At 41.1% G+C, this 25,179-nt stretch overlaps 1 protein-coding gene across 2 annotated transcripts in view; it reads left to right on the forward strand.

The window, feature by feature from the left end:
- LONRF2 (LON peptidase N-terminal domain and ring finger 2) overlaps positions 1 to 3,367 on the forward strand; it is a 34,747-nt gene extending 31,380 nt beyond the window's left edge. For both annotated transcript variants that reach the window (XM_072741526.1, XM_072741525.1), the window contains exon 12: positions 1,028 to 3,367. In XM_072741526.1, coding sequence (XP_072597627.1) covers positions 1,028 to 1,222 — 195 coding nt within the window. In that variant the 3' untranslated portion in view covers positions 1,223 to 3,367. The remainder of the gene's footprint in view (positions 1 to 1,027) is intronic.
- Positions 3,368 to 25,179: the final 21,812 nt, after the last annotated feature.

Genomic DNA, 25,179 nt, shown 5'->3' on the forward strand with positions numbered 1-25,179 from the left:
CATAGCTGAGAGTATGTAATTCCTTCTACTATACATGCTCACCTGTCTCATAGAGAAAGCAGAGCTGGAGGACCAGCTTTCAGCAGATCGGGGGGAAGGTGAAATGTCCTTTATATTTCTCCCATCCATTTTTAGGTTCTTTTTCTGTCTCTCGAGGACTTCTGTCTTGTCCCCGCCCCCCATCCGAATTATGTATCTTCCAAACTCATGACTGTCCTGTCCTTGAAGCCAAAAATTGTCCCAAATATGATACTCCCAATCTTTCAGTAGAATCTTTCTCCTCTTAAGCTAAGGTGACTCCAGAGTCCGCCCTCTGTAGTTCCCAGTGGGATTCTGTATACCTTTGGGGTGGAATTGGAGGAGAATCCAAGACAGGAAACAGGGAGGCCTGGATATTGTGGTTCTTAATGCCAGGAATACTGAGAACAACTTTATGACCAACTTTGCTTAGAGCTCAATCCAGAATTGTGTGTTTTGGTATGTGAAATAAAGGCTGTCAGCTTAATAACTCTTATATAGTTAATTCATGGTGATTAACAATAATTCATACATAGATGTTGCATCTATATGTGTACATTCATCACATAGATATTGGAAGCATTATAATACCCAGACTTATACACATATTTTTTGCCTTCCTAATATTGAACTTTCTAAAGTGCATTTAAAACTTAAAAAACAATAACACAGAACATTGGAAATAGAGGTAAAAATGTATGGTCTCCTCTTCTGACTGATATATACTCACAACTAGAGCTTTGAGAGAACAGAAGCAAATAATTCGTGGAATTTCCCTGTGGAAGATACTTCTCATTGCAAGCTCTATATTTTGACTTCTCCCATATTTAAATGTGTAACAGGAATGTAAACTTTGTATGTCAAGGGCTGAATGGATGGAAAGTTGACCTAAAAGACAAAGTGGCATTTAATTCTTCCTCATAACTTTTTGGTGAAACACAAGGACAGTATCGGGGAAGAGACTTGTATTTTAGATGATAATTTTGTTTTGCTTTCATTTCTTTTTCAGAGTAACCCTAGTGGTCCTGCATGGTCCTGGTGGATCCTGGCAGTGTTGCCATTGGAGCGCAAGGCTCAGCTGGCTATTCTTGGCATGATCTCACTTAAAGAGCGTCTGCTTGCCATTCGGCGAATATTGGTCATCATCACTCGTAAGATGAATAGTCGGCAGGAGCTGGTTAATAGCAGGGAGAGAAATAATTGATTTTTTCTGGGAGCCCTTGTACATTTTTGAGGAGTGCTAGGCATGGACGAGTAGCATCCCATTCATCATGCTTTGTAATGTGCTTGTTGATAGGGTTGCAAAATGGAACATTTAGCAAACATTGACTCCTACTGAAATGTTAAAAGTCTGTGCCTGGTGGAACCTGACTGTGTACAAGGTTAGTGGGAAGTTTGAACAGAGCCTATGGTTGGAAAAGAACCTAAGAGAATCTCTTTGAAGCAGATGCTCTACTTTGTAGTTCGCTAACAGCAGAGAACACCACAGATGGTTGAGGAGTGGTTTAGGTTTTGCAAGAAAGAAGGACTCCCTCCCCAGTAAAGTATTTTGCTACACCAGATGGAAACAGCATGCTTTAGTGGCTAGACAGTAAGGGGAAACCACATTTTTTATCTAGAAGCAGATTTCTCAGTGCACAGGCTAACGGAAAATGCACTTAGGCTTTGTGTGTCACTGTGAAGTTGTCTGTGAAATTGAGGAATCAAACTGTTGTCCAGTGCAGGAGCCAAAATTAGTCCTCACCCAAGAAGTAGTAGCTGCCGGATAGAACTGTGTTTTGTGTCCTGCAGTAGTTCAGGTGTTGTACATTGCATGTTGTAATCAAATGAATGTCAGAATACACAAAGGTGTACCTTGGATATAGAAAATCTGAGAACAGTATGGTGACTTAAGGATACATATTTATACACACTCAATGAAGAGTGAGCAAAAGTTAGCTAATACTGTACATGCATTGGGATGTCAAACATAGTCAAATTAGTGCAAAAAAAAATAAAAACCTCCTTGAAAGCATAACCCTATCTCATTAAATTGGTAGATACAAAGCATTGAGAAAATAGCCCTCTTTCTAATGGATTTGCATTGGAAATTAGGCCCATCAGTAATTTGAGTTTACCATCCACCCACTCATATATGAAGATATTAAAAAGCTCATGTGGAATGGGAATTTATCTATTCCAGGAAAACCTATCAGGACAATATGCAAGAAGAGGGAGATGGTTATGGGATGTAAATATTCGGCAAGTTTTTCCTCCATCCTCAACCTAAAAATTGGCTTTGTGTCTTTTGAAAAGAAGTTGTAGAAGTGATAAGACCTGGTGTTATCTGTTAAAGAACCATATAATGACAACTTCAACCTCTAACAGATGTTGGTAGTATTAATTGAAATAACCACTTGAACCTGAGATACTGAATTGTCCTCACTGGCCTAACCAGCTGGTGTGTTGAGTTGGCTTCTTGGTATATGCTGTGGATTGTCTTAACTAAAAGATGATGAGAACCAGACCAGGGAATAAATCACAGTTTTAAGTTTCTCTTTATTCATTCAAGGTATATGATATTTGAATTTTAACAAATATATTTCATAATGTCAAAAGTTGGTTGTTTATCAATCCATCAAGCATTTTATTAGAAAGACTCTATGATTGTATTTTGTTTTCATTGGAGTTTTCAAGCTAAAGCTCAGTTCCATTATGGGAGTGAGAAAATACTATTCTTGTGTAACTTAGTCATAAAGAGAAAATGTGAAAGTATTTCCAGTCAGATGTTTCTAGTGCCTCACTTATTGCAAATCTCAAATTTCATCTTGAACATGGTTTAAAAGCTGTTTGGCCAAGTGATTTTTAAACTATTTTATTGATTCATGTGTTAATGACAATATCCAGCAGTTTTAGGCTGTGTATCCTAAGCTGATCATCTAAAAGAAAGCAAAACTGTATCTAATATGTGAGAGGACCTTTCTTAGGAATGGTTCATGAAAATAGGTATGTACTGACCATTCTCTTTCTTTTTCTTTTGGAGAATCTTTCCTACCCTGAAACCTTATCATTGCTGTTTCCATCTGGGAATATGTAAAATAACCACATTGTAATCATAGTTTCTCCAGGAGCTTTCCTGAAGTTAAGTCTCTGTGCTCAGAGTACCAGGGCTTCTCCTGTACCCATTGGATGCTGTTGCTTTCTCAGTCTTACTCCTGATATGTCATAACTGGCACAGATCTCTGACCAGAGCTATAACGTATCTCTTCCTAATTATGTCTGCCTCTTTCTGAGTTGTCTTCTCATTCTGAGTATTCTGGTGTAAAAGCCTGTTTGTCAGTAATGATGTAAATAGAGCAGCAAAACTTTCTGTTGTCTTTGTCTTTTGACACCCAAGGGAATGGACTGTGACTACTTCATGCTCTGTTGAGCATCTAGTGTCTACCTAAAGCAGAGCAGGAGCAGATGGCTACTTCGTGAGCACTTAGATGGCATTCTTTTTAAAAAAGATTTTATTTATTTCTTTGAGAGAGAATATGTGTGCACGAGAGCGTGAGCAGGGAGATAAGGAGAGAGGGAGAAGCAGACTCTCCCTGAACAGGGAGCCCATTGTAGGGCTCGATGCCAGGACCCTGGGATTATGACCTGAGCCTAAGGCAGACACTTAACTGACTGAGCCACCCAGGTACCTTTCAGATGACATTCTTTCTCAGGAAGTTGGACCAGGGAAATAATATCTCAAGTCATATTATGAGAGAAGCTTCCTTTTACAAATTTAAGGAAGCCTAAACTCTAGTTTGCTCATTTTGCTACTAATTTAGCTAAAGCAGTAGAACAGCTCCCCTCCACACACACACCTCTTTTCTATCATGGAGATGTCATGTCTAATATTTCTCAGAAAATAAGATCTCATTCAGAGTCAGAACATTCAAGTTTAATTTTACTGAAAATGTTCCAACACTAACGGTCTAGTTGCATCAGAATAAAAACAGAATCTACTTAGAGTAATAATAACAGTGTGGAGGAGTAATTTTTCTTCTTTAAGTATAGTACTTGAAGTACATTCTGTACACTCTGTTAGGTATTTTTCCATTTCAGTCTCCTAAGTGGCTTGACTCATAATTCCATCCCTGCCTACGTCTCTGAAATACAGCTGATATCCTGATGGGCAGTATGCTGAAAGCTCATGAGATTTTTAGGGTATCACATTCCCTGTGTTTGCTCATCTTCAGAATGTTAGAATACTTTTTAAAGTTCTGAATTAAATTTTTTTTAAATTTTAAGATTTATCCATGCAACCACAATAAGTGGTTCATAACCAGTTCATGTGCCAACTTTTGGAAGTGTTATCCCATTTTATAACCCTAAAGGTGTCCTTTCTTCTCTTAAGCATCACCCCCCTATCTCCCATATCAAAAGACACCAAGATTGTTTAGTAAATTGTATCTCAACTAGTAACACATATCAGGTCTTACTACAGGACTTTTGAATCATCAGGGAACAAAATTATAGATGGTAGAATTACCATGAACTGTGATATTATCATTTTGTCCTAAAATTATTTGAAAACTGGCAGTTGTTATAATCAAAATACTCCATTGCCTGACCTGGCTGTATTACATAGAAGTCATTATGGCTTTTACATTGTACTCATCTGTTTCTTCTTCCTTTCTCCTTTTATGTATCTACTTTGGTAGATACCACTCCTTAAAATTTAGATGCTATCTGTCAAATAATTTGACAGATATGAGGAATAAAAAGCATTAGGAGGGAAAATAAATGTGAGTGGTTTTTGTTTGTTTAAGGCATGGGTTTTTATTTTTTCTAAATACCCCTATAGAATAGGGTAGAGAGGTCCCCGTCTTCATTCTCAGCATGGATGCCAGTGGCAGCTTGCAGAAAAAAAGTTATTTGTCTGTAGCTCTGCCCCTACTAAAAGACCCTGTTCTGATTCTATAGTTCATCAAAACTAAAACCAGGGAGGCTAGATCTGAATGAGTAGGGTGAGCTATGCAAGTCATGTGGGAAAAATTGAACCCTGATTGTTGCCCAGTATCACCTCATCCCTACTAGGACTAATGTTTCATTCTGAGGCATTGCCTTCTGACTTGTGGGAGATCTTTCCACTTTGCAGCTCCTTGCCTTAACTTCACCTTAACTTTGGCCTTTCAACTGCTAAAAAAAAATGTACCCAAATCTGCTTTTAGTCAAATAGCTTTTAGTAGTGTATCGGCTTTTGGGTGAACATTAGCATATTGAATTAGAATATTGCAGTAGCATAAACTAGTGAAGAAATTCAAGTGCCCCCATGGTGGGTGGACTAGTTGGGACATTAGCTCCGATTTGTGCCCAAGACTTAACTTCTAAAGTTGCCAGAGAGGTCCATGGCATTGAAAGGAAAATTCATTGCTACTCATATTTCCCCTAGAAATGACAGGCATGCACTTAGGGCCGCATGGGGAAGCACCAGAGCCACAAGGCAGAGGCAGGAGTGAGGGGAAGAGCCCTTACTGTGTTTTGGTAGGAAACACCTGGCAGGGCAGTGGAAACAGCTTAGGACTGTCTAGTTTGGATGATGGTGGTGGACTCTGGATTATAAGGGTGGGATCTACTTGTCTGGTAGTGAGCCCTGGGTGATTAAGGCCAAGGACTCTTTTCTCCTAGACTGTAAGAGCCAGACAAAGAAGGTGGCTCAGAGTTTAGGCTCTGGACTGGTTAATTCTCATATGAAAGGTATGCTTGTGGGCCCTTTGCTTCTTCTGAATGACCAGCCCAAGACCAAGACCAGCCTAAGACCAGCCCTTGGTCTCCTCAGCCGGTGAGGCCCCCAAGCTGTCAAAATATCATACTTCTTAAACACATGATTAATACAATTGGCCCTCTGATGTGACATCATATTAAGGAATCTTTGGAGTGATAAGAATGGAGACATAAATGAGTAAGGCATATGTTAGCTTAAACAGAACAGAAAGCATTTTATTATGAGAGTAGAAAGGAGAAGCATAGGCAGGGGTGTAGGGAGTCCTTGAGGCTGGTCTATAACTAAGGTTCCCATTTATACACATTAGCCAGGATCATAGATCTGGAATCTTGGGGGGTCTTCAACACTATCTGGGTGGAGTTGTAAACTATATGAAAAGTGAGTGTGGTAATAATATCTTGATATGTTTCTTGAGTCAAGATGGCAGGTCCAGCAGTTATGCTATTGGAGCCTGTGATAATTTAGTAAATAAATTAATGATTAAGCAGTGAGTATGTGTAACCAAGGGAAAGGAGTATTATGATTGGAGACATGGGGCAGGAGGTTCTGGTGGAAAGCTGGAGAGGGCAATAGGAGAAGGCAGTGGACAGTGAGTGAGTGGTCCTCTCCCAGAGACTTCAGGGGTTGACTGAGAGTTCCTGGGGAAAGTAATAATCACCATTCATTTTTTGGAATACTGTACAGATAGTAACTTCTATCAGATTTCACTTTAGGCATGAGAGTGTAGGAGTGTGTGTTTTGGCAGAGAGCAAGGAATATACCAGGGCAATGCACTAAACAGGCAGGAAGCTCAGAAACATAATAGAATTCTTAATATAGAAGGAAGAGAACTAAAAATGCCCTGTGTCTAATTTGTGACTTAGCAAAGGTAGTCCATGGGCATAAATTCTAGTGTCCAAGGTAGAGTTCTCTCCAGTGGCAAGCTTATGGTCTGGGAGATGTTATCTGAGTAGTGAGCTTCTGACCAGAGTGATGTTGTCTGGGGTGTGAGACATGGAGTATCTATCCATTTTAAGTGGGTACCCACTCAGGTTGGTGTGGGTTTGATATGTTTGCTTGAAACAGTGGTTTACTTGAGGTGTTTGCAAACCAATGAAAGCAACCAGACCAGCAGTAATAAGACCAACGGTCAGTGGAACGGTGGGCAGCTACACTGGGCAGTTTTTGCTTTTGATTTTTGGTTTAGGTTCACTTGGGTCTCTTAACAGTTGAGCAGCCACCTGGCCTGTGGGAATGTCTGTGATTAATGGGTCCCAAGAAAGTATGTGCCCTCAATCTGGCCTATATCCCTTGTGGGATGAGGGCAAGATAAAAAAATTTATAAAGGGAGGGGGAAAACTTGTTAAAGGGCCTAACATGTAATGAATTTTTAATGTACATGAGGGCAACACACCCCCATTTATTTTTTTTACTTAAATTTTAGGTACCTGACATATAGTGTGATATTGGTTTCTGGAATAGAATTCAGTGATTCATCATTTATATACAATACCCAGTGCTCATCCCCACAAGTGCCCTCCTTGTTACCCTATCACCCATCTAGCACATCCTCCACCCACCTCCTTCCATCAACCCTCAGTTTATTCTATCATTGAGAGTTTCTTATAGCTTGTTTTCCTCTCTCCTTTTTTCTTTTCCCCCTTCCCATATATTCATCTATTTTAGTTATTAAATTTCACATCAGTGAAATCATATGGTATTTGTCTTTCTCTGAGTGACTTATTTCACTTGGCATAATACATTCTAGCTCCATCCATGTCATTGCAAATGACAGGTTTCATTCTTTTTGATGGCTGAATAATATCCATCCTGTATGTATATATATCACATCTTTCTTATCCATTCATCAGTTGATGGACATTTACACTCTCTCCATAGTTTGGCTATTGTAGATAATGCTGCTATAAACACTGGGGTGCATGTACCCCTACAAATCTGTATTTTTATATCCTTTGGGTAAATCCTAATAGTGTAATTGCTGGATTGTAGTGTAGTTTCTATTTTTAACATTTTGAGGTACCTCAGTACTGTTCTTCGGAGTAGCTGCACCAGTTTGCATTCCCACCAACAATACAGGAGGATTCCCTTTCTCCACATCTTCGCCAACACCTATTATTTCTTGTGTTGTTAATTTTAGCCATCTTTACAGGTGTGAGATGGTATCTCATCATGATTTTGGTTTGTATTTCCCTGATGGGTGGTGTTGAGCATCTTTTCATGTATCTGTTAGCCATCTGAACACGTATCTCCCTTTAAATGGAGGACAATCAGAAATTTCTCCCCAGCTTTATTAAAAATGAATGAATATAATTATGTATATTCAAAGTGTACAACATGATGATTTGATGTACATGTACATTGAGATAACACAGCCATCACTTTACAGTGTATGTGTAATGAGAATGTATAAAATCTATTCTCAGCAGCTTTTAAGAACATGATACTGTATAATTAACTCTAGTCCCTATGCTGTGCATTAGATCCTCAGAACCAACTCTTCTTATAACTGAAAGTTTGTACCTTCTGACCTACATCTCCCATTTCCCCCTCTCCCCAGCCCCTAGCAACCACCATTCTATTCCTTATTTCTATCAAATCAGCTTTTTTGTTGTTTTTTTTTTTTTTTAAAGATTCCATATGTAGTGTTACCATATGGTATTTGTCTTTCTGTGTCTGGCTTACTTCACTTAGCATAATTTATCCCTGTTGTCACAAATGATAAAATTTCCTTCTTTTTTTTTTTTTTTAATTTCCTTCTTTTTAAGGCAGAATAATATTCCACTGTGTGTGTGTGTGTGTGTGTGAGAGAGAGAGAGAGAGAGAGAGAGAGATTTTCTTTATCCAGTCACCCATTGAAACACATTAAGATTTCCCTATCTTGACTATTGTGAAGAAGCTGCAGTGAACAGAGGGTGCAGAGATTTCGAAATCCTAATTTCATTCCTTATATGAGTTCATTTCATTTCCTGTATGGTTCAAATATTTCTTCCCATTCTATAGATTGCCTTTTCAATTTATTAATCATTTTCTTTGTTGTACAAAAATACTTTAATACTTTGTGGTCCTCCTTGTTTATTTTAGCTTTTCTTGCCCGTGCTTTGGGCATCTTACCCCAAAAGAAATCATTGCTAATACCAGTATCAAGGAGTTTCTTTTCTTCATTTTCTTCTAGGAGTTTTACAGTTTCAAGTCTTACATTTAAGTCTTTAACCAAATTTGAGTTAATTTTTATAGGTATAAAATAGATGTCCATTTTCATTCTTTTGCATGTGGATACCCAGCTTTCCTAATACCATTTATTGAAGAGACTATCTTTTTCCCATTGTGTTTTCTTGGCTCCCTTGTCAGGGTTACTTGACCATATCTGCATGGGTTTATTTTGGTGCTGTCTGTTCTGTTCTACTGGTCTGTGTGCCTTTTTATGCCAGCATGACACTGTTTTAATTACCGTAACTTGATAATTTTGTTTGAAATCAGGAAATGTGATGCTACCAACTTTATTCATCTTTCTTAAGATTGCTTTGGCTATTAGGGTCTTTTGTGCTTCCATAAGAATTTTAGGACTTTTTTCTATTTCTGTGAAAAATTCCATTGGAATCTTGATAGAGATCACATTGAATCTGTAGATTACTTTGGGTAATATGGGCATTGTAACAATATCAATTCTTCCAATCTAAGAAGGTAAGATATCTTTCCATTTATTTGTGTCATCATTTTCTTTCATCCGTGTCTCATAGTTTTCAATGTACAAGTCTTTCATCTCCTGGAATAAACTTATTTCTATGTATTTTATTGTTTTTTGATGCAATTGTAAATGGGATTGTTTTCTTAATTCCTCTTTCTGATAATTTGTTGTTAGTGTATAGAAATACAATTGATTTTGTATCATGTGACTTTACTGAATTCATTGATTAGTTCTAACAGTTTTTTGGTGGGACCTTTGGGGTTTTCTATTTATAAGAGATAATTTGACTTCTTGTCCCGTTTGAATGCTTTTTATTTCTTTTTATTGCTCAATTGCTGTGGCTAGGATTTCCAGTACCATCTTTAATAAAAGTGGTGAATGTGGACATCTTTGTCTTACTCATGACCTTAGAGGAAAGACTTTTAACTTATTACTGTTAAGTATGATGTTAGCTATGGGCTTATCATACGTAGCCTTTATGACATTAACATTCATTCTACACTTAACTTATTGAGAGTTTTTATCATGAAAAGTTGTTGAATTTTGTCATATATTTTTCTTCATTATTGAAAAGCTCATTCTGATAATGTGGATGTCATATTGGTTGATTTGCATATGTTGAACCTTCCTTGCATCCCAAGGGTAAATCCCTCTTGATCATGATGTAAATCATGATGTAAATAAAGGGTAAATCTTTTCTATATGCTCTTGAATTTGGCTGACTGGTATTTAGTTGAGGATTTTGTAAGTCTGTCTTCATCAGGGATATTGGTCTGTAATTTTCTTTTCTTGTAGTGTCCATTACCTGGTTTTGTGTAAGGGCAATAATGACCTTGTAAAGTAAGTTTGGAAAGATGCACTTTTCCATTTTTTTGAGATGGTTTGAGAAGGATTGGTATTATTTAAATGATTGATATAATTTGCAAGTGAAGCCATCTGATTCTAGGCTTTTCCTTTTAGGAAATTTTTGATTACATATTTAATCTCCTTGTTTGTTATTGACTTACTCAGATTTTCTATTACTTCATGATTTGGTATTGGTAATTTGTATATTTCTTTGAATTTATCCATTTCTTCTAAGTCCTGTCATTTGACATAAATGCTCACAGCACAGTAGTCTCCCCTACAGTCCTTTGTATGTCTATAGTATTATATGTGGTGTTTCCTCTTTCTCACTTTTTTCTTAGTCTGGTTAATGAATTGTCAATTTTATCTTTTTTAAAAAAAACTCTTAATTGATCCTTTCCATTGTCTTTCTAGTGTCTATTTCATTTACTTCTCTTATTTTTATTATTTCCTTCCTTCTGAAAACTTTGGACATAGTTTGTTCTTCTTTTCCTAGTTCTTTAAAGTTTTATTATTTCCTTCCTTCTGAAAACGTTGGACATAGTTTGTTCTTCTTTTCGTAGTTCTTTAAAGTTTAAATTAGGTTTATTTGATATCTTTCTTTATTCTTAATGTAGGCATTTATTGCTATAAACTTCCATTTTAGAACTGCTTTTGCTACATTCTGTAAGTTTTAATATGCTATGTTTCCATTTCATTTGTCTCAAGATAAACCTTTTTGATTTCTTTTTTGATACATTGATTGTTCAAAAGTATGTTAATTTCTCCATATTTGTGAATATTGTAACTTTCTTCCTGTTATTGATTTCTAGCTTCCTATCATTGTGTTAGGAAAAGATAATTCATAACATTTCATCTTTTAAGTTTCTTAAGACTGGTTTTGTGACCTATACATGATCTGTCCTGGAAAATATTTCATATACACTTGAGAAGAATGTATGTTATGCTGATGTTGGGTAGAATATTCAGTATGTCTGTTAGACCCATTTGGTATAAAGTATAGTTCAAGCCCATTATTTTCTAGTTGATTTTCCTCTAGATGAAATCCTTGCTGAAAATGGGGTTAGAGTCCCCTCTTGCATTGCTGTCTGTTTCTAGTTTCAGATCTGGTAATAATTTTTTTTAAATATTCAGGTATGTGGTACCTGATATGTGGTATCTATATATACAGTTGTTATATGATCCCTTTGTCTTTGCATAATGACCTTGTTTCTTGTTACAGCTTTTTATTTTAGATTATTTATTTGTTTATTTATTTATTCATGACAGAGATGGGGGGGGGGGAGAGAGAGAGAGAGAGAGAGGCAGAGGGAGAAGGAGGCTCCATGCAGGGAGCCCAACATGGGAGTCAATCCTGGGTCTCCAGGATTACATCCTGGGCTGAAGGTGGCACTAAACCACTGAACCAACTGGGTGCCCTCTTGTTACAGCTTTTGACTAAAAGTCTGTTTTATTTGACATTAAGTATAGCTACCTCTGCTTTCTTTTGGTTTTCATTTGCATGGAATATCCTGTTCTGTGTCTTTACTTTTAGCCCGCGAATGTCATTAAAGCTTAATTTAGTCCCCGTGGGCAGCATATAGTTGAGTCTTAATTTTTTTTTATCCTTAGCCACTTTATGTCATTTAATTGAAGAATTTAAACCATTTACCTTAGAGTAATTATTAATAGGCAGTGACTATCACCATTTTGTGAATTATTATTATTTTATAGTTAATGTGTTCCTTTTTTTTCTTCTATTACTGTCTGTCTTTCTGAATTAGTGAGTTTTTATAGTCGTATGCTTTGAATTTTTTTCTCTTTATCATAGATGTATCTGTTAATAGGTTTTTGCTGTATGATTTCCATGAGTCTTTCATAACATATCTTACAGTTTTAATAGTCTATTTAAGCTAATAACAAGTTAACTTTAATTTGCATTAAAAGTTCTACACATTTACTTGTCCCATACATTTTATTTTGTTGCTGTCAGTTTCCCTGTTTTTATATTGTGTGTCCATTAACAAAATATTGTAGCTGTAGTTCTTTTTAACACTTTTGTCTTTTAACCTAGATGCTAGAGTTCAAAGCGATTTGATTAAGAGTATTTTGAATTTGACTATATATTTATCTTTACCAGTGAATTTTATATTCTACGCTTTAATTTACTAATTAGCATCCTTTAGTTTTAGTTTTAGTTTGAACTTCTTTTAGCATTTCTTGTAAGGCAGGTCTAGTGGTGATTTCCCTCAGCTTTTGTGTATCTGGGAAAGTCTTTATTTCTTATTTCCTTCTGAAGGACAACTTTGCTGGGCAAAACATTTTTGTTTGGCAGTTTTTTTTCTTCATCCCATTTTCTCCTGGTTTGCAAGGTTTCTGCAGAGAAATCTGCTGATAGGCTTCTGAGGTTTCCTTGTATGTGATGTCTTTTTTCTCTTTGGCTGTTTTCAAACTTCTCATTTTGATTGATTGATTGGTTGTTTTAGAGAGGGAAAGAGAGCAAGAGGTGTGGAGAAAAGGGAGAGAAAATATTTTTTTTGTTAAGATTTATTTATTTTAGAGCATGCACACATGCACAAGTGTTGGGGAGGAGCAGAGAGAGAGAGAATCTCAAGAAAACTCCCCACTGAATGTGGAGCCCCACATGGAGCTTCATTTTAGGACCCATGAGATCATGACCTGAGCTGAAATCATGGGTTGGAGGTATAACCAGCTGAGCCACCCAGGCACCCCAGGAGAGAGAATCTTAAGGGGACTCCCTGCTGAGCATGGATTGTGACATGGGGCTCAGTCTTACAACCCTGAGATCATGACCTGAGCCGAAATCAGGAGTCAGATGCTTAACTGACAGAGCCACCCAGGATCCCATCTTTGTCTTTGAGTTTTGAGAGTTTCCCTATACTGTGTCTTGGTGAAGATCTGTCCAAGATGAATCTGTTTGGGAAACTTTGAGCTTCATATGCCTGGATGATCCATATCTCTCCCCAGTTTGGGGATTTTCTTCCTATTTCTTTAATTGATTTTCTATCTCTCTCTCTCTCTCTTCTCCTTCTATGACATTCATGATACGAATATTTTTTTGCTTGCTTATGTCCAGTAACTCACATAGGTTTTCTCCACTCTTTTTCTTTTTTGGCCTCTGATTAGATAATACCAGTTCTCTGTCTTTATGTTCACCTACCCCATGAAGATTCTTTCTTCAGCTTGTTGAGCCAGCTTCACTGAAACTTTTTGTTGCATTTTTCATCTAATTTATTGTATTTTTCACCTCTAGCATTTCTGTGTGGTTATTTTTTATGATTTCTAATTTTTTTGCTGAACTTTTTGTTTTATTCATGCATTATTTTCCTGAATTCACTGACTTGTGTTTTCTTAAATTTCACTGAGCTTCCTTGAAATAATTATTTTGAATTCTTTTTCGGGTAACTCACACAGAGTTCCAATTCTTTGGGGTCAGTTGCTGGAAGTTATTGTGTTCCCTTTTGTCATGTCATGTGTCCTTGCTTTTTTGTGTGTTTCTAGTGATGTCTGAGCATTTGAGGGAGAATTTACCACCTCCAGCCTTTTCAGACTGGCTTTGATGGGGAAAGACTTTTATCTGAAGGTGGGCTGTGAGGGCACTGTCTGAGTAGGGTACATTTCTTGTGGGGAGAGTACAGTGACACGGTCTCCATGCAGGCCTGTTAGATGAGCTCAGTGTCAGTAAAGGCTGTGGAGATCTTTGGTGGCCCAAACGATGGAGGGCTTGCTGGTGGCAATAATTGACTAGGGCTACTGCAGTCCTTGGTGGTGAAGGTGCTGAGGTTCTCTTGTTCTCCTTTGTTGTCCATGGAAGGAAGTTCTAGCTGAGAGCATCCCTGCTGGCACCAAGTCAGTACACTGATCCTCAGTGGAGCTGTGCTCCAGGGATGGGTTGCATGCAGAACTGCCATCGTCCTGGGTCCTGAGGCACATTAGCCCCAACCCTCAGTCCAGGGGAGCTCAGTACCAAGAGGGATCCCCTCAGAGGGATTGTATCCCACAGAGAAAGGAGAGCAGGGACCCCCAGCAATGGACATTTACAGCCTTTGCTACAGAGGACCCAGGCAAAGCACAAAGCGGGGCTTGATCTCATGACCCAGAGATCATGACCTGACCTAAAGCCAAGAGTCAAAGCCTTAACCAGCTGAGCCACCCAGGCACCCCTTGAAGCAACATGTTAAGCCTTTTGGGATCCGTGGTTTCCATGAGGAGGGCTCTCACGTCATGTTACTGATGGATCCCTGTAGTGTCCTGGGGACTAACACTTGGACTTCTGCCAGAGACACTTTCTAAAAGGAAGATATTCTGGAGGAAGTTGGCATCAGTGTGATGGGATAAGTTGGTCACAGAATGAGGAGAGAGCTAACTCAGTCGAGCAGGCCTGACTGGCTTTGGCATTGCTGGCTTAGTCAGTCAGGCTTACATCTCAACAGTCTGTTAGAGGAAGCCACTCTCGGTCCCGGTTGGGAAAAGCCTCTTGCCTATGAGAGCTCTGCAAATGCCAGTAGCTCAGACATAAGTGTCACAGCTACAGCAAGTCCATGTGTGTCTTGTGTGTTTTCCAGTTATCCTAATCCATGAGGGTCATTAGTCCAGAAATTAGGCATATCAGGGTAAGCAATCATGTGGGAGCTATGAGTCCAGTTATTTATCCCGGTAGGGAACTTGGATTCCCATCAGCCTAGGCTACAGCGCTTAAGAGTAAATGAGGACCATAGACACACACGCCTTTGAGGTCTTCCTACAAGTTAGGCTGGAACACCATGTCACCATATGGCAGGTGCAGCATAAGTGTAGCTGCCAGAGTACAAGCATGCCAACAGCTGGCTGTGCTTTCATAGGCAGTGCAGGCTACTTAGTGAATCTATTTAGCAAGTCAGGAGCAGTGAAGAGGCTTGCCCCTCTGACAAAACTGTCAGCCTTCTTGCTGCATCAGTTGTGTTAAAATATACCCAGAGGATTTTATTTATGGAGGCAATCGAGTGACAACATGGAAAAGCTAATGCCATGCCAAAAGCCACAGGGAAACACACCAGAGCCACTGAGGAGGAAGAAACAGGAGGGCTGGGAAAGAATGGAGTGTTTTTGCAGGAAAGGCCAGGCAGGGCAGATGAACATCTTAGGATTGGCTAGCTTGGATAATGTCAGAGGGCTCTGGGCTATAAGCCAGATTGACCTCTATTTGTGTGGTGCTGACTCTGGGTGATTAGGACAGAGGAATATTGCCTTCCAGAGCATAAGAGCCAGATAGAGAAAGCAGCTGAGAGTGTGGGCTGTGGATTGGCTGGTCTTCATAGGAAGGGTATGCTCAGTGGTGGGTCTTTTGTTGTCTCTAAGAATTGGCCAGACCAGGAAGAGCAGTTTCTTCACAATCAGGGAGGCCCCCACATTGCTGAAATGTCACAAAATCTTTTAAAAAATGATTAAAGAAGCTCTACTAGCATTTCTGACTACAGTCCCTGTAAAAGAGAGGTAGATGTATTCTCCGACGAGTAGGCATTTCTCTACAGAAGTGGGGCCTGGGCCCATGGGCACAGGCCTTCGTGTGTGCAGAGCTCAGCAGCAGAACCACTGTTGTAGTTGTGTGGCAGAGGGGTAGCTCTGCAGAGCAGGGAGGCCTCTCAGCGTAAGACAGTCCCGGGGAAAGAGCCTGAGCCCAGGTAACAACAGAATCTGTTGAGGGAGTCTGCCCAACTCATAAAGCTGAGTTGGTCTGTATGGCTCTTGAGGACAAAAACAGCATTTGCAACATGGATTATCTCTAACCTTTTACTCTTGAGATCATTTGAAACATTGCATTGGGACCTTTGTCATTTATTTGTCTTTTAGCTTGAATGGTTTGGTCAAGTTTTGTAAGCTAACAGTTTGATCAGTGACTGGCTTATCTTACCTCTCATACTACTCACCCTCTATCCCCCCAACCCATACACACAGTTTTCCACTGAACTCTGGAAAAAAAATTGTTAATAGGTCGGAAAGCTCTATTTGTATATTGTTCTTTGCTAGTAGAGGATGGTGTCATTAGCATCTTTTATAGCTGTGAAATGATTTTACCAGTTAAAAATTTAACGTGTGTTTTTTTCTTAATTAGAAGAGCAGGTTTGAACTATTAAGTCAAAGTAGATAAACTTAAAAATTATGCTTTTATCTGTTTAGAGATAGGCAATGTGTTATCACATTCATTAATGTAGATTATTCTGGCCTTTTATTTTTTAAGATCAAGTCAGTGGTTAAAGATGTAATAAGTATTTGGCATTTCCTGTTGCTTAAGTGAGGCCAGTCTTAAATGTTGCAGTATTTACTTCATGTATTCTTGTACTGTTCTTTTCATTCATTGGAATTCTATATCTAAGATGTGATATTTGAAGTAAATAAAACATACAGTGTTGTAAATGCTCTTTAATAAATAATTGCACCCAAATAATAGGGTACAACGACTGGAATTTAGATCAGTTTAATGCATAGAATATTGTGTTCATTTCCTATGGCTGCTCCAACCAATTACCACGAACTTAGTGGCTTAAAGCAACAGACATCTATTGTTTCACAGCTCTGGAGATTAGAAGCCCCAAATCATGGCATCAGCATGGCTACACTTCCTCTAAAGGCCCTAAGAAGAATTCTTCCCTGGCTCTTCTACCTCATGGTGGTTGCCAGCAGTCCTTGGCTTGTGGCAACTTAACAGCAAATCTGTCTCTGTCATCACGTGGCCTTCTTCCCTGTGTGTGTCCATGTCTCCTTCCTCCTGTGTAAGAACACCAGTCATTGGATTTAGAGCCCACCCTAATCCAGCATGATCTTGATTACCTCTGCAAAAACTATCCCCAAAGAAAGTCATATTCACAGTTCTATATGGATATGAATTTTGGAGGAACACCATTTAACCCAGTACAGATGTAGAACTATTCCAGCTTAATTCAGTATTAGAAAAATAAGGGAAGAGGCTGTCAGTGGCTTTGCCTTAAAAACAAAAATTACTTTTTTAAGAATAGTTCTATCCAAGGCATATAAGATTTTATAAGAACTGAGGCTTATGCAGTTTTTGGGGAATAAGTGAGTGGAGTAGGACTTCATGAGAAAAGGAATATAAAATTGCAAATACAGAGTTAGGTTATAAAAATGTATATTTAGAATTTTAAAAGGAGTAAGTTAAAAATTTTGAAAATGGATATACCACACTCATTGCAAAATACTAAAAACTGTTTTTATTAATAGCCTGACACCTTTATGATACATTTCCTCCTCTTTTTTTTTTTTTTTTTTGGTTGCATTCACTTTGATCGCCTCTTCCTATGATAATTTTGTATTAGTTTCTCAAGAGAGAATGATATTTAAATTCTACTTCTCTTGTGGTTGTTGAAAGAACTTTATGATTTAGAAGTTTCTTTTAGTTTCCACAAGTTGTTGGTTATACCATTTATGAGGATTGTTGCTAAATTTGGGAAAACCTAAACTGGTATTCTTTTATACATGAGCATTTTCTTTTTTTTTTTAATTTTTATTTATTTATGATAGTCACAGAGAGATAGAGAGAGAGGCAGAGACACAGGCAGAGGGAGAAGCAGGCTCCATGCACCGGGAGCCCGACGTGGGACTCGATCCCGGGTCTCCAGGATCGCGCCCTGGGCCAAAGGCAGGCGCCAAACCGCTGCGCCACCCAGGGATCCCCATGAGCATTTTCAAGGTATTTCATGGAGTGCCTAACCTTAAATCCTTTAGCACTACATCACAGAATTATCTGAAATGATGGGAATGTCTATTTGTGCAGTCCAGTATGGTCACCAGTACCCATAGGTGGCTGTTAAGCACTTAAGCTGTGGTTGATGTGACTGAGAAGCTAATTTTTTTATTTAACTCAGTTTTAAACTTGGCTTTTTGCCCAGAAATCTGCCCACTCCCAGCCCTGTGGCCCACCTCAGTACCCTCTTCTGGGCTTCCCTCCAGGCCCAGTGACCATGTTAGCAAATCAGGGCCCAAGCCAGTGAATTTGGTGAAACTAACCAAGGACATGGAGATATGAAAAAAATTGTCTGTCTCATCTACTTACATATGCTCAGAATGATTATTGAATCAACATGTTTTAAAAAGAAAAGGCATACTATTCTGGGAAAAATGTTCCTTTTTATGTCCTTGACACTTGAAAGATGTCTTTCCCTTCTTTCAGAATGCAATCAGATGTATCAGGATAGGCTATATGATGCTACAGTAACAAGCATCCTCTCAATCTCATGGTCTTCAAATGGTAAAGATTTATTTTTTAATTACATGACCTATCCACAGAAGTAGCATAGAGATAATGCAAAGGTTACTAAGCCTATAATAGGGTTAAATCACAGTGAAATTCTCCTGGGGATATTCTGAGCCTGATAAAGGGGTTGGGGAGAGTATTGTATCCCAAAGGAATAGACCTACCCCATTTGTACCAGCAGAAGGCAGGAGACTTCGTGGGGTAGGATTCTGGGATGTTCTCAACACGATTGGAATATAACCTGCTTAAAAGAGAACTGATCAATTTGGAAGCAGCCTCCTAGGACTCAGGATTTCTTTAACATGCTAACAAGGACCCCAAGAGATGGGAGAGTGCCCCAGTAAAAGGAGTCCCAGCAGCCCTAAAATCCAGCCAGAGCTGATGATAGGGGAAGGGTGTTAAGAGAACCCAGTCCACTGATGGTTTTTCGGATTTTGGACTTCCAAAGCAATAGCAGCAACATGACAACATAGAACAGCCAGAAGCCAGGTGAATAGTTATTGTACTGTGTAGCAATGCCCCAGCTGTAAAGGGAGAGATGCTGTTGACCATACACACAAGGATGGATATTAAAACAAGGTATCCCGGGGCAAAATAGATGAATAGCCAATGAGGGAGCTATTCAGTCTACTGCTGAGAATATATATTAAGAAGTCCAGAGGTGAAGGAGAGTTGCCCCAATACAAATTCACAGTCCTTTGCCAACTTCCGTATCTGAGTCCGTTTCAGACCCGGAATCTATTGAGTGAAGAAGATAACCAGCTCTCCACGTTGGAAGGGGACTGTAACACCTTGATAAATCTCTCCTGGCCTTTCTCCAAAGACACCTTTGGACATTCGTTCAGCCCACAACGCACCAGGGGAAGAGAAATAGTTCACATATCAAGGACTCTTGGACAGAGGATGCAAGTCCATATTGTTATCCAAGTCCACAAAGCACCATTGTGGTACCCCTTCTGGAGTGAAGCATATGAAGACCAGAGGGAGTAAATGCAGTGTGGGTCAGGATCCAAGTCACTGTGGGTCGGTTGCTTCACAGACACCCCTGCCCTCCGCCAGTGGCCATTTCTCTGGTGGCTGAGTGTATAAACAGAATAGACACACTTTAGTGCCCTTGGCCTATGAGGTGAGAGCTATCCTAGTAGGGAGGGACAAGCGAAAGCCTCTGAAACTATTCCCCCACTCTCTCAGCCAAGATAGCAAATGAAAACAATATCCAGCCCCAGCAGGATGGCAGAAATTTGTGCCACTATTAAATATCAAAAGGATATAGAGATAGTGGTTCCATCATTTCTCCATTTAACTTACTAGTCTAGCCCTTGAAAAATCCTGGTGGAGCCTGGCAAATGAGAGCAGACTCCTCTAAACTCAATTTAGGATTAGCCCTGACTGCAGCCTGCGATGCCAGATGTTCTGTCTTTGCTAGGACATATTGACTTGTGCTGAGGCAAATGGTATATAGATACTGATTCGGCAAATGCGTTTCCTATCAGAAAAGAGGCACTTTGCGTTCACATGTGTACATTTACAGTCTTTCCTCTGGACCAGTGTTGACCTTCTGCTCTTTGTCATAATAGTCTGAGGAGGTCTGGACCATCCAGTTCTGCAGAACAGTCCACTGAACTACTGAGCTGATCCCAGTCAAACTGGATGAGCAAGAAGTAGCTAGCCCATGGAAGGCCCAGGTAAAACACATGCACTCCAAAACATGGGAAAGAAGCTCTACAAAGACTCAGGGCTTGCCACATCAGTGGAATTTGGAGGGAGTTCAGTAATGAGAAGCATACAGGATATCCTATCCAAAGTAAAGGACAAATCATTTGCACCTCCCACAGTGAAGAAAAAAGCATGGCATCTTGAAAGCCTCTTTAGATTTTAGAGGCACCATGTTGCATATCTAACCCACATGCAAAGTGAATCAAGAGCTGCTAGTTTTGGATGGGGCCCAAGGGGACAGGGAAGGCTCCTGCAAGGATCCCTAACATTGAGACCATATAACCAGGCAGATAGACCATTGGTGGGCAAGATGTTGAGCAGAATTTATGGCAGACCACAGTAAGAGAATTGTAGCACATTCACCCCTTTGGCCTCTGGAGAGCAACACTGTGCCATTTCCAGTTTATATATTTTTAAAAGACATTCCTGGTATGCTAGTGTGCCCTGGCAGAGACAGAACTCTTGACCATGGGGTATAAGGTGACCATGAAGCCACAAGTGCCCACGATGAGCTGGGTTCTGACAGACTCACATCATAAGGTTGGGTGGGCTGGCAAGAATCCATTTTTTTTTAAAAGATTTTATTTATTCATTAGAAAGCACAAGCAAGGGTAGCAGGAGAGGGAGAAGTAGGCTCCCCACTGAGCAGGGAGCCCGATGCAGGGCTCTATCCCAGGATCCTGGGATCATGACCTGAGCCAAAGGCAAACACTTAACCATTTCAGCCATCCAGGTGCCCACTGACAAGAATCCATTTTAAGATGGAAGTGGTATACCTACAGTCACACACAAACAAGAGCAGAGGGCACAGCAGATGACAGCCAGTAGCCGAGATCTCTTCCCCATCCACCAGTCTTGCATCAGTGCACCTTCACAGCTCCTACCTGCATCTGCCTTGGGGATTCTATATGGCTGGATGAAGGAGGAAGAAAAAGTCCAACCTTAGTTCATGGTCAGGTAGGCTTGATATGGTTGTATAAGCAGAAAAGAGGTGGCAGCTGTCTACAGCCTCAACCAAGGGTGGTCTCAAAAGCATAGGGAGGAGGGCATCCCTGGGTGGCTCAGCAGTTTAGTGCCTGCCTTTGGCCCAGGGCACGATCCTGGAGTCCTGGGATCCAGTCCCACGTCGGGTTCCTGGCATGGAGCCTTCTCTCTCTCTGCCTGTGTCTCTGCCTCTCTCTCTATGTCAATTATGAATAAATAAATAAAATCTTTAAGGAAAAAAAGCATAGGGAGGGGAAAACCTCTCAATGGGCAGATTTGGGGCAGGGCACCTGGTTGTCCATTTTGGGTGAAAAGAAAAGTGGGCCAAAATTGGAATATATATGGACTCAACAGGCAGTGACAAGTGGCTTGTCTGGCTTCAAGATCCTGGAAGGAAGACGATTGGAAGGTGTGGGACAGGGTCTGCTAGAGGCATGTGGGTGGGCATATGGGGAAGGTGGGCAGAGGGTGAGGAGACTCATGTCACCTGTTAGTGTTAACTGCAGAGCATTCACCCAGTAGAAGCTCTGAGCTTCCAGGGGGGACAAAATGATGCAGCCAGGCTCTGACACTGATCATCCTAGTGCTGACATGGTGGCAGGGACGGAGGCTGTGGACAGGCCTGGCAGCATGGGCTTCCACTTATCAAAGCTGATGTAGCTACTGCTGCTACCAAATGTCCAATCTGCCATCTACAGAGACACAAGCCAAGACACAAGCCGAGTCTGTGACATGTCCTCATCCCTCCAGGAGACTTGGCAGCATGCTGACTACATCAGACCCCTTTTACCCTGAAAGGGCCAGTAATTTTCTCTGACAGAAATAGACACTCTGGGTATCAATTTACCTTTCCCACCAACAGAACCACTATTAACGTGTGTAGGGAGTGTTTGATTCACAGCATGGGGAGTCACATATCATGGAAGCTCAAGAGATCCTGTTCATGGCAAAAAGGCAGGAGTGGCCTGTGGCCTTGGGTTCCTATCACATACTGAGCCACTGATGGTGACTTGCTATGGCCTATTAAGGAATAGTGCCATCTCAGAGGCCCTGCTTTACAAGAACGGGATGCCATCCCCCAGGATGCAGGATACACATTGGATCCAGCCCCCTTATGCAGGACTGTGTTCCCAGGAGGAAGAATACAGAGGTCTGGGAACCAAGGGCTGCTTACCGTGACTCCCAGTGAGCCACCTGGAGCATCTGTACTTCCCATAGCCTCGTTTTGAGCTCTGTAGGTTCAGATGTCTTGGTTCCCAAAGGCAGATTTCTGCCTGGGAACACGATCAGACTCGCTGGATTACAAACTGCAGTTGCATCTAGACACGTCAAAGTGACTAGCAAGTAGGAAGAGAGTCCCCATCCTGTTGGGGGGTAGTTGACCTCGGAAGGAGGAGGCAAGTCTGTTGCACACTGGGGAAGGGAGGACTGTGTGTGAAACCTGGGTGATCCATGTAGGTGCCCCTTGGCACTCCTTTGCTCAGTTTCAATTGAAGATGGGAAAAATGCAGCAACCCAAGCCTAAGAAGGGTGTGTAGAGCAGGGGCGCATACTTCTCAGAGATGAGGGTCTGGTTAAGGCACTGAGGCCAGCAGAGGTGCTCACTTAGATGAGGGAGAATGAAATGGAATGAATGGTGCAGTGGGGAGATGGTGCTCATCAGCTGAGGCCTGAGACGAGCAACAGAGGCAGGAGCTGGAGAGCATCCTACTGATCTTGTTTGAAGTTTCCTCCAGGAAAAGAGGCCCACCAGAATCCTGAAGGATCTGCTTCCCATACACATTATGTCTGACAGGCACTAGGTGTGGGCTGTAGTGAGCATTGTGATGTGCTGCCCAGACCCCTTTCTGTGGAGACTAGTCACTGTAGTGGCTGAGCACATTGGCAGCATGTGGCCTACAGCCCTCTGACCCTTCCAGAATTGTCTCAGGTGCAGAGACTTCCCAAGGAGCCTACATCCCATGACTGACCAATTTGGAGGTGCAAAGTCCTGGCCCTCTCTGCTAGACTTGGACATCTCTCAAGGATCATTCAGGCTCCAGAGCTCTCCAGGGGAGTCAACCCAGGCTGTCATTGGGTTCGGCTTCTCTCTCTGCCCACTTCGGTCTGCTTTCCTTTGCCTTCTGCAGGTGTTGATTCCGGGTGCATTCCTTAATAAACGTTCTGCACACCACAGCCCATCTGGAGTCCGTTTCCCAGAACCCAGACTGCAGCATCACTCCCAGCAGGGAAACACACTGGCTGCAGAATGTGTTAAGGACAAAAGCCTGTGTCTGTGACCAAATCAGAAGTATGGGGCTGTCAGCAGAGAGGGACAGGATAAGGGCGCAAGGCAAGGACTGGATGGACTTCTCTTGGTAACAACAATTCCTCCAAACCCAGACTGAGCCATGCAAGAAAGCCTTACTCAGGTTCCCATGCTCCTCATTGGTGGCACCCTGAGAGGCAGTGCCTGGCTAAGTGCCCACAGGCTGTTGAGACCCCATGAGGTAGGCAAAATAATGAGCCCCTATAGATGTCCAGGTCCTCATTTCAAGACCCGTGCATATGTTAACTTACATACCTAAGGGACTTTGCAGACTTGAATGAATTAAAGATTCTGAGAGGAGACTATCTGGCTTATCTGAGCGGGCCCAATATAATCATAAGGGTCCTTAAAAGTGTGAGAGAGGGAGGCAGGAAAGTCAGAGGAGGAGATGGGATGACAGAAGCAGAAGTCAGAGTGATGCAGTTGTGGGCGTTGAAAATGAAAGAGAATCGAGGCACAGAATGTGGGCAGCCTGGCAAGGGCAAACCTGAAGTTGGAAAAATGGATTTTCCCCCCCAGATGCTCCAGAATGAAGGCAGCCCTGAGGACACCTCGATATGGGCCTAGTGAGACCTGTGTCAGACTTTTGACCTCCAGAACCAAAAGATAACTAACTTGTGGTCATTTGCGCCACCAGCAGCAGGAAACCCATATACTCCATAAAGGCTCTTTCCAGGGCCTGGCCCACCCCCTTTGCCAATCCCTTTTGCAGGAAGGGTGAGACAGCTCTGTCAAAGAAAAAGGGACTTCTTACTTCCTTGGCTCTTCAAACCTAGGACTGCCCCAGAGATACACTGCCTGGCATTGTCAGAGCTCTGTATTCCTTATGAAACCTTAGAAGCTGACTTTGGAAAAAAACAGAAACAGTTCGTTGTTTCAGAAAGAAGGGGAAAAAAAGAAATGGAGAGGCTTGCACAGGAAACAGAAACAGGCAGCAGATTTCTTCCCCTTGCAGTAACAGTGTCAGCAACTCCCCCCAGACAGACGATAAAGCTATGGGTAGATGCTAAATGCTCAGGCTTCCCAGGGATGGAACCAACACAGGGGCGGCAGCACAGGAGAGCAGGTCCAGGCTCTGTTTCCAGATCACTCTTCCTTTGCTTCTTCACCACTTCAGGACTTTCAGAAATGCATTTTTGTGAAAAGGTCTTATTTCCAGTACGAGCCTGAGGAGCAGAGCCTAGCAATTAGCATAAACAAGCCCTGGAAAGAAACAGCAGACCCTTAAAAGCTCAGCTCACAACCAGGGCCATTAGATTGCTCCTGGGGAATGTAATGTTTTTTTTTTTTTTTTTTTTTTTGGTGTTTTGTTTTCCAGAAGAGTACAACCAATGTGACTGGAGCCAAGGCCTTGGAGCTACAGGAAGGGAGGGGGGACTTAGATTGGGGATACCTGGTTTGTACCCAGAGCTGGCTCTATGGTGCTCTCTTCCTGCAGCCCACCTCCAGACAAAGCAGGACCCCTGCCTATCCCTAGCCACTGTTTACAGGAGAACAGGCCCTGAGAGGCCCCCAGGCCCTAGGTAGCTGCTGCAATTGAAGTCAACACATGAATCAAGTTACATAAAAGCAAAATATAGCACCCAAATAAATTATGTTACTGGACTATTCCTTAACATGTGCCATATTGAGCC

Source organism: Vulpes vulpes, chromosome 16 (assembly GCF_048418805.1).
Source record: "Vulpes vulpes isolate BD-2025 chromosome 16, VulVul3, whole genome shotgun sequence".
Classification (NCBI taxonomy): Eukaryota; Metazoa; Chordata; class Mammalia; order Carnivora; family Canidae; genus Vulpes; species Vulpes vulpes.